Source organism: Ochotona curzoniae, unplaced genomic scaffold (assembly GCF_017591425.1).
Source record: "Ochotona curzoniae isolate NIBS_2020 unplaced genomic scaffold, NIBS_Ocur_1.0 scaffold_3171, whole genome shotgun sequence".
In the NCBI taxonomy this organism is placed as follows: domain Eukaryota; kingdom Metazoa; phylum Chordata; class Mammalia; order Lagomorpha; family Ochotonidae; genus Ochotona; species Ochotona curzoniae.
In genome coordinates, this window is record NW_024467104.1 from 1204835 (window position 1) to 1213840 (window position 9006).

The 9006-nt window shown below is 38.4% G+C and overlaps 2 protein-coding genes across 2 annotated transcripts; both read right to left on the reverse strand.

Moving 5' to 3' along the window:
- Window positions 1-626: 626 nt before the first annotated feature.
- LOC121172192 (olfactory receptor 8K5-like) lies at window positions 627-1571 on the reverse strand. Its single transcript, XM_041004036.1, has one exon. It carries the CDS (start codon window positions 1566-1568, stop codon window positions 627-629), a length of 942 nt encoding a protein of 313 aa, XP_040859970.1. The 5' UTR covers window positions 1569-1571.
- A 6265-nt stretch (window positions 1572-7836) lies between these two features.
- LOC121172181 (olfactory receptor 8K5-like) lies at window positions 7837-8778 on the reverse strand. The gene has a single exon (XM_041004021.1). The coding sequence runs from the start codon at window positions 8776-8778 to the stop codon at window positions 7837-7839; it is 942 nt and encodes a 313-aa protein (XP_040859955.1).
- Between the last annotated feature and the right edge of the window lie 228 nt (window positions 8779-9006).

The window sequence follows — 9006 nt, forward strand, 5'->3', positions numbered from 1 at the left end:
CCATTCAATGTAGACATTTGCTTTTCAGAGTTTAACCATAAACATCTTTCCAGAGCAAATGGCTAAAAAATAAATAGACTATGTGGGACATAGATAACAATATGTTAGACACATGTTCTTGAATATTTGTTATTATTTGCATACAAACACATTAAATTTTCCAAGTAAAACAAAGAGATTAGCAGCATAGAAAATACATACGTTGTTCCAAATAGATACTGTATGCAAGAGAATTACTTGTTTGCTCTTATTTTAGATTCAGAAACTATAGTGGAAATAAGAGCAAGAATATTGCTGTGTGAAAAATAAATTAACACAAGGGACTAAAAACAAACATAAAATTTGTTGATACAACATCAATACAATTTCTATTGGAAGGATATAATGTCCTGAGGAAGCATAAACAGAATTATTGAATTAGTAACAAAGAATTTTGGGGGAGACAACTTTAATTGAAATCTAAAAGGGTTATCATGATGAATATAGAAAAAAATCTTTTTTTGGGGGGGAAGTCAGTTGTAGAAAGTCTGCTAGGGACAGAAAGAAGGGTACTTTACCTGTTATACAAAGTTCCAAATGATCTTGCCTTTCTCATGGTTTATTAAAACTGCCTTTGATTTTGAACACTATGTAGAAAACTTACAATGATTCTTGAAGATCCTGTGAAAGGCATTTTCTACCTCTTTGTTTCGTAAGCTATAGATCAAAGGATTTAGCATGGGGATCACCAATGTGTAAAACACAGAAGCCATTTTATCAGTTTCAAAGGAGTGGGCAGATTTGAGCTGCACGTACATAAAAAGTAGTGATCCATAGAACACCACCACCACTGTCAGGTGAGAGCCACAGGTGGAAAATGCCTTTTTCCTGCCCTCTGCAGAACGCATTCTACATATGGCTAACAGGATCAGGGTGTAAGACAGTAGGACAACCAGAAGGGAGGAGATCAAATTAAAGGCTGAAAATAGTATGATTAACAGTTCTATCTCTTGGGCATTGGAACACAGCATAAGTAACACAGGTACATCATCACAGTAGAAATGGCTGATAACATTAGAGCCACAGAAAGATAGTGTGAAAATCTTAATTGTGATCATCAGTGCTTGAAAGACACTGTAGAGATAGGGGACACCCACCAGTAGGTGACAAAGTCTTCGAGACATGATGACATTGTAGAGCAGAGGGTTACAGATGGCCACATAGCGGTCATAGGCCATGGCTGATAAGATGAAAAGTTCACTGATAATGAATGTAATGAAGAAAGCCATCTGTGTAGCACATTCGTTAAAGGAAATGGTGTTATTGTTCATAATAAAATTTATCAGCATCTTGGGATAAATGACAGTAGAATCACCAAGATCAATGAAAGCCAGGTGTCTAATAAAAAAATACATTGGTGTGTGGAGGTGAGAGTCTAGTTTGGTCAGAATAATCATGCCCAGATTGCCCAGAACAGTGAAGCTGTAGATCATGAGAAGGACCCAAAAACCCAGAAGTTGTAGCTCAGGCTTCCTTGTGACTCCAGTGAGAACGAACTCGGTCAGCACTGTGACATTGTGTTGCCCCATTTGGTTTAATTCTTCCTTCTGGGAAGAAGAGGAGTTGTTACAAGCTTTCAATTATTGTCATCCATCTGAATTATGTATATAGACAAAGTAGAAATCTGTTCTAAGAGGTGATGCAGTAATACATGCAGCATCTGATTCAAGTATCCTCTGCTTACACAGAGGAATAAATTAGGGCTGGTGTGATGCTCAAATTGCTAATTCTCCACCTACAGGCACCCAAATCCTGTATAGGCACTGGCTGCTCCACTTGCGACCCAGCTCTCAGCTTGTGGCTTGGGAAAGCAGCTGAGGATGGTCCCAAGCTTTACGACCCTGCACCCATAAGTGACAGCCGGAAGAGGCTCTAGGATCCTGTCTTCGGATCGGCTCAGCTACAGCTTTGGTGGCCGCTTGCAGAGTGAATCAGTGGATAGAAGATCTTTGTCTCTGTTTCTCTTCCTCTCCGCCTTTGCAATTAAAAAATAAATAAATTTTAAAATAAAAATAAATAAATAAATCTTAAAAAAAAACCAAATAGAGATAACATGAGTCTAGTAAAACTAAGTTAAAGACCCTCAGTTATGCTCCCAAGGCCATGTGTGGTGGCTTACAATGTACTCACACCAGAGGTACGTATATCCAATCACGCTTAATTCTCTTTCCATTCTTATTTTGATTTTATTGGAAATCCAGATATACAGAGAACAGTTGAGAAGGAGAGGAAGCTCTTCTGTCCACTGATTCACTACACAAGTGGCCACAAAGGTCAGAGATGAGCCGATCTGAAGCCAGAAGCAAGGAGCCTCTTCTGGGTCTCCCACCTGGGTACAGGGTCCCAAGGCTTTTGTTCCTCCTTGACTGCTTTCCCAAGCTGGAAGGAAAACAGGGCCATTGGGACATGAACCAGCACCCATATGGGATCCTAGAGTGTGCAAGACTAGGACTGTAGCTGCTAGATTATGGCGCCGGGCCCTACTCTTTCCAATCTTTCATTCCATAATAGGTTAGCTATCAATATGGTACATTGGCTATCTACAGCTGCATGCAAGTTTCAGCAAACGGAGCTAAGTGAATACTTAATTTGATGTTCAGTGGGTATATATTATGGCTTAAAGTCAATGGCAGTATTTTACTTATTAATGTTAACTTTTCCAGTTCAGGAATAACATTAAAAACCTTAATTCCACTCAGTATGTGAAAATGTGTCAGTAATTCAGAGAAGCATTACAGCAAACGGATATTGCTTTCACAACACATACATTGCTGCTGTGTGTAACATGTGGTTGCATCAATATACACTGCTTTTGAATATTTAAGGTATTTATTTTATTCTCATATAAGACATGAAGATGATAAAGAATGGGAATATGTATCACTGTCATTTCCATATTAATGATTCTTTCTGGAATTTTATAGCAGGATAGCATTCTTTTGCAAATATTTCCACTCTAAGTTTGCCCCTCCATTTTACAAAGTTTTCCTGGGAAGTGGGCAAAGCAACCTGAAGCTGCTCTGATTAAAGACAACATAGTCGGGGCCCGGCGCGGTGGCGCAAGTGGTTAAGTCCTCGCCTTGCACGCCCAGGATCCCATATGGGCGCCGGTTCTAATCCCGGCAGCCCCGCTTCCCTTCCAGCTCCCTGCTTGTGGCCTGGGAAAGCAGTCGAGGACGGCCCAAGGCTTTGGGAACCTGCACCCGCGTGGGAGACCCGGAAGAGGCTCCTGGCTTCGGATCGGCATAGTATCAGCCCGTTGCGCTCACTTGGGGAGTGAATCATCGGATGGAAGATCTTCCTCTCTGTCTCTCCTCTCTGTATATCCGCCTTTCCAATGAAAAAATAATAAAAAATAAATCTTTAAAAAAAAAAAAGACAACATAGTCCACTGAGCTCTTGGATTCCCTTTTCTCATCACATTTTGATTCTCTTTAGTGAAAACATGGAACTTTGTGACTTCATTTTCCATAGAAGGAGTAAGTGTGTTTCTCAACACTCAATCATGTAAAGTCACAGAGCTCTAACTTGTTAAAATGTCAGTTTTACACTGTATCACTAACCATCCGGACATCTGGAACCAACTACAGGGTTCACACTGCAGTTTGGACATTTGGATGCCTAGACCCCCATGTGGAAGGAACCTGTGGGATTCTAAGGTCTGATTATCAGTAGTGTAGATTTTGCTACTTTGATCCAGGAATGCAGGGGGAAAAGGAAAAGGTTGAGATAAATGAGTCACACTTCTCCCTTCCACCTTGATGAAGTTACTTGCTATTTCACCATTGAGTCCCAAGTTGCCTGTCTAGCCTTTCTGCACAATGGAAAATAGACGTTTTATTTAGGAGAAGGAGAAAGTGGAGGAGGAGGAGGAGGAGAAGGAGAAGATGAAGAAGAAAACACAGCTTACATTGAATTACAGTCACCACAGAGTTTTACAAAGAAGGAGAGTGATCATGCAGAATTTTAGAGTTCCAACATCAGTCTTACCATTTTGTAGTGCGCAATTTTTCCATGGATTTTAGTATGTCCTTCTGTCTGTATTTCAGTGTTGGTTATTATTTCCTCCTTGAATTTGTCTCAATTCCTTAAATGCTATCTAGACTGCATGGGCAGAATGGGAAATCTTTCATTCCCTAAAAAATCTTATTGTATAAGCATCTCAGGCAAAATCAACAGACTATGCCTCAAAATTACACAAATGACTGATTGAATCTCCTATTTTTTAGACAGGTTCATATTATTTATGTTATTTAATGTTTAAGATTTCCTTTATAACTTCAAAATATCTAAAATGCAACTGACTTTGTTTCTGTCTATGCTGTTTATAGTGTGGTAAACAAAAAATATAGCCATAAATAAGAAACATAACAGAGGTAAAGAAAAAAATTCTGTTTTTCTGTGTTGCATTATGAAATAACTTATGTATAATTTATAGATAACTTTCCATGCAAATTTCTTAAAATATGTTTGCATAAAACAAATACTAAAATAGGTCATCATTTTATCGGAAAATCAATTTGATTTGAATATCCTGGTTTATGTCTGGAAATCCTCATTTTACTAGATTCCAAGAATTAAAATCAATGATGAATTCCTTTTTCTAACTTTACATTCACAGTGTTTAATATCACATCTGACATTCATAAACCTAGTAGCTACTTGATAAATTCTCAGTATTGAATTCCCTAAAACAATGTCAACCCTGGATATTCCAGGTAACTCTGGAGAAACTAGACATCAGTAATGCACCTTTTGAAGGAATCACTTCTACTGAAGTCAGGGGTATTTGCCATGAGAATTCAGCTGCAATGGAAAAATTGCCCAAGTGGTCGTCCAAATTCACAACTTTCCCTCCCCTACTCACCTTTAATGAAGAATCAGAAATGGACTTTATTTAAATCACTCTCACATTCTCTTTGGATATAGAGAATTTATTGTTTCCTCAATTATTTGTAATGTCTCCTGAGGACGTAACACTTAAGTCAGTTATGCTTAAGTCATCTGAGAAACTTTTTAAAAATGCCCCCAATGACACTACACATATTCCTCAGTGTGAAAATGAAAGAGGTAATTCAGCAAAGGGTAAAAACAACAACAACAAAACGAGCCGCACAGTTCCCTGGAGAGATAAGTGACTTAGAGGCACTTTTGCATTAACTTTTAAAGTCAAATATTGTGGTAACAGCAGCTTCTAAAACTGGAAAAGTTTGAAAGACATGAAATTTCAATGACATGATCATGTAGAAATTTTCTTTGAATTTATTATTCAAATGAGAGTATATACTGGTTAGATATAGATCATTTATTGCAGATACATGAAATAAATGTTATTATTCCAAAACCGAGAGGAAACCAAGTTGAGATAAACTGTAGTTTTTCTGATTGCGTATAAACGGTTACTATAAGATTAGAACTTAAGCCTTGCTTTCTAAATGAGTGTAAACGTCTTGTCCTTTCATTTGTTAAATGTATATTAATTATTTTAAATCAGCTTGTTAACACAGTGTCCATTGATCTGTAATATATCCTGAGCTAAAAGCCCAGCATTGTTGGAAGAAAATCAACAAAATCTTATCGGGAATAGAATCTATTTTTTAAAAGATTTACTTATTTTTATTTGAAAGTCATATATGTGAAGAAAAATATCTTAGGTCCACTGATTCACTCCCCAATGGCCACAGTGTCCAGAGCTAAACTGATCTGAAGCCATGAGCCAGGAGCCCCCTCTGGCGCTCCCACATATTGCAGGCTCTTAAGGCTTTACTCCTCTACTGCTCTCCCAGGACACACGCAGGGAGCTGGTTGGTAAGTGGAGCAGCTGGGACAGGAACCGGCTCCATCCAGTGCATGCAAAGTGAGGATTTTAGGCACTAGGCTGTTGCGCCAAGCCTGGGAATAAGATCTGTTAAATGATACCATGTTTCATCTCTAAAACATTTTTCCTCAAGTTTTGTTCTGTAATTTGTATATGTGAAAAATAAATGGGAAAACCTACCCAAGGAGACTTGAAACTGAGCTAAACAAAACTTTGACTCTTGGAAACAGTATCTCATTTTTATTTTGGAACCTTAATAAAAATAAAGAACAATTTTAATAGCTAATGAAGGCTCTTCCTGCTTATACTTATCACACTTAGCTACCTGCATCGTAGGTAAATGCTTCCTGGAACATAACACTAACAAATCCTCAGAACTGTAGTCCTAGACACACTGTTTCTGTTTTCGAGGTTAACACACATATAGAATCATATGGTACACCATGCTACTTCAATACATTTGTGGAAAAAATAAGTTATTATGATGACATTGATGCACATGGATTAAGCTACTCATTATAATGCCAGCACTTCATATCAGAGTCCATGTTTGAGACTCAGTTGCTCTACTTGACATTCACTTTTTTGCTAACATGCTTTGCAAAGCAATGGTTGCTATCCAAAGCACTCTTATCTCTGCACCAGTGTAGGAGAGCAGAAGGTACTCTAAGGCTTGATGCTCTAGCCTAATGCCTAAAGTTCTCACCTTACATGTACCAGCATCCCATATTGGCACCGGTTCATGTCCAGGTGCCCCACTTCCCATCCAGCTCCCTGCTTGTGGCCTGGGAAAATAGTTGAGGATGGCCTAAAGCCTTGGAACCCTGTACCTACATTTGAGACCCAGACATATAGTTACATAAAGCAGAGTTATGAAAATACTATTAAATTTGAATGTTAAAATATGGAAAATTAATATATTTTCTATAAGATTTTGTATTTTCATAAAATAACACATTGAAATTTTTGTTATAAACACTTTCTAAGTAACAGCTATATATATTACAATTAAGGAATTTCACAACAGAGTGCTCAGGCAAAATTTAAGCTATCATGTAATACATGAAGAAATGAACATAAAGTCACATCCAGAACTACAAACAGGCAAATGAAAGGGTTTTTATCTAATATTATTAAAATGTAGATGTACTAAACTGTTCAATGAAATGTCAGTGATTGGTAGTATCGATTTAAAATAATAACACAATAATGTTTCACCAAAAAATGTTGCTTAAAGACACTTACTTTGCCTGTACAGTTATTTAGGATTCAGACTATACACTACGAAACATTTTAAATGGGACTGAAAAAGTCAAACATTATTTATTTTGGAGAGATTAAAATGTGTATAAATGTTCTGTATGAGAAATATATGGGCATCTAAAATCACTAAAGAAAATGTTTACTTAAGATAGAAATATGAAGGTAAATTGGCTAAATATGAAGGGAAAAAACAGTTAGATTTGCCACTGTCCAAAATGTTAGATTCGCCAACCACTAGAGAAAGAATAACTCATCCGAATATATGAAAAGAATTGAGATGACCTTTATTTCAGGGAACCATGGTCACGGGCTTCCCTTCCCCGTGCAGCAGAAAGAGACGTGAAGGAGTGGGCTGCAGAGGAAGAAGAGTGTGGAAGAAACGGGGAAGGGGCCCTTTAAACTCTCCTTGACACAAAGCCAAAAGGGGAGCGTGTCTCAGCCCTTATTGGTGGGGGGATACGGGTCTGTGCCCCTCATTGGTGCAATGGTGGCCTCACTGCCTGAGAGATGCACCAGAATTCCTCCATCCTTTCCAGGTTTGGTTGGAGGTAAGCTCCACCCTTCTTTTGTTACCGTGGTAGCCATCAAAACCTATTTTTCAGCTCATTATAAATGATCTTTACCTGCAAGACACAAACTGTGGGCTTATAGATATTCATACATTTCCAAATGACATTGTCTTTATTATATGTTGGAAAAACAGTACATGTAACACGTTAAACACAAATTTTGCACTGATTCCTGAAAACTCTGTAGAAAGCATTTTTAACTTCTCTGTTTCGTAAACTGTAAATCAAAGGATTTAGCATGGGGATCACCAATGTGTAAAACACGGAAGCCATTTTATCAGTTTCAAAGGAGTGGGCAGATTTGGGCTGCACATACATAAAAAGTAATGATCCATAGAACACCACCACCACTGTCAGGTGAGAGCCACAGGTGGAAAATGCCTTTTTCCTGCCCTCTGCAGAACGCATTCTACATATGGCTAACAGGATCAGGGTGTAAGACAGTAGGACAACCAGAAGGGAGGAGATCAAATTAAAGGCTGAAAACAGTATGGTTAACAGTTCTAGTTCTCTTGTATATGAGCAGAGCATCGGTAACAAGGGAACAACATCACAGTAGAAATGGCTGATGATATTACAGCCACAGAATGTCGACATGAAGTACATGATGGGGAACATCAGAGCCTGAAAAATACTGTAGAGATATGGAAGGCCCACCAGCAGGTGACAAAGTCTTGGAGACATGACGACCTTGTAGAGCAGAGGGTTACAGATGGCCACGTAGCGGTCATAGGCCATGGTGGACAAGATGAAAAGTTCACTGACGATGAAGAAAATGAAGAAAGCCATCTGTGCAGCACATGCACCATAGGAAATGGTATTTTTATCCACAACAAAATTTACCAACATTTTGGGACAAATGACAGTAGAGTTGCCAAGATCAATGAAAGCCAGATGCCTAATAAAAAAATACATTGGTGTATGTAAGCGGTGGTCCAGTTGAGTCAAAATGATCATACCCAGGTTACCCACCACTGTGATGCTGTAGATGGTGAGGAAGACACCAAAGAGAGGGTGTTGGAGTTCAGGCTGCCTTGTGACTCCCATGAGAACGAACTCAGTGAGTATGGTAAGGTTTGTCTGACCCATTTAGTGCAGTTACGTCTTTCAGGAAGAAACAGGAGGGCTGTATCAGGGTTTCCTAAAGTGTCATTGAAAGAAATGAAAATCATTAGAATTAAATTTGCTGTTCATAGTAAGGGAGCATAAAATTATTCCTATGTTTGTTGAAATGAGAAAATGCTAGCACCTTCCCTCCTCAAGAGAAGGATCTATTGTAACATGTGAGTTGTTAAATGGAGATTAAACACTGAATAT

Coding starts and splice junctions, on each gene's coding strand:
- LOC121172181 (XM_041004021.1), bottom strand. CDS start 8,778: ATGGGTCAGACAAACCTTACCATACTCACTGAGTTCGTTCTCATGGGA.
- LOC121172192 (XM_041004036.1), bottom strand. CDS start 1,568: ATGGGGCAACACAATGTCACAGTGCTGACCGAGTTCGTTCTCACTGGA.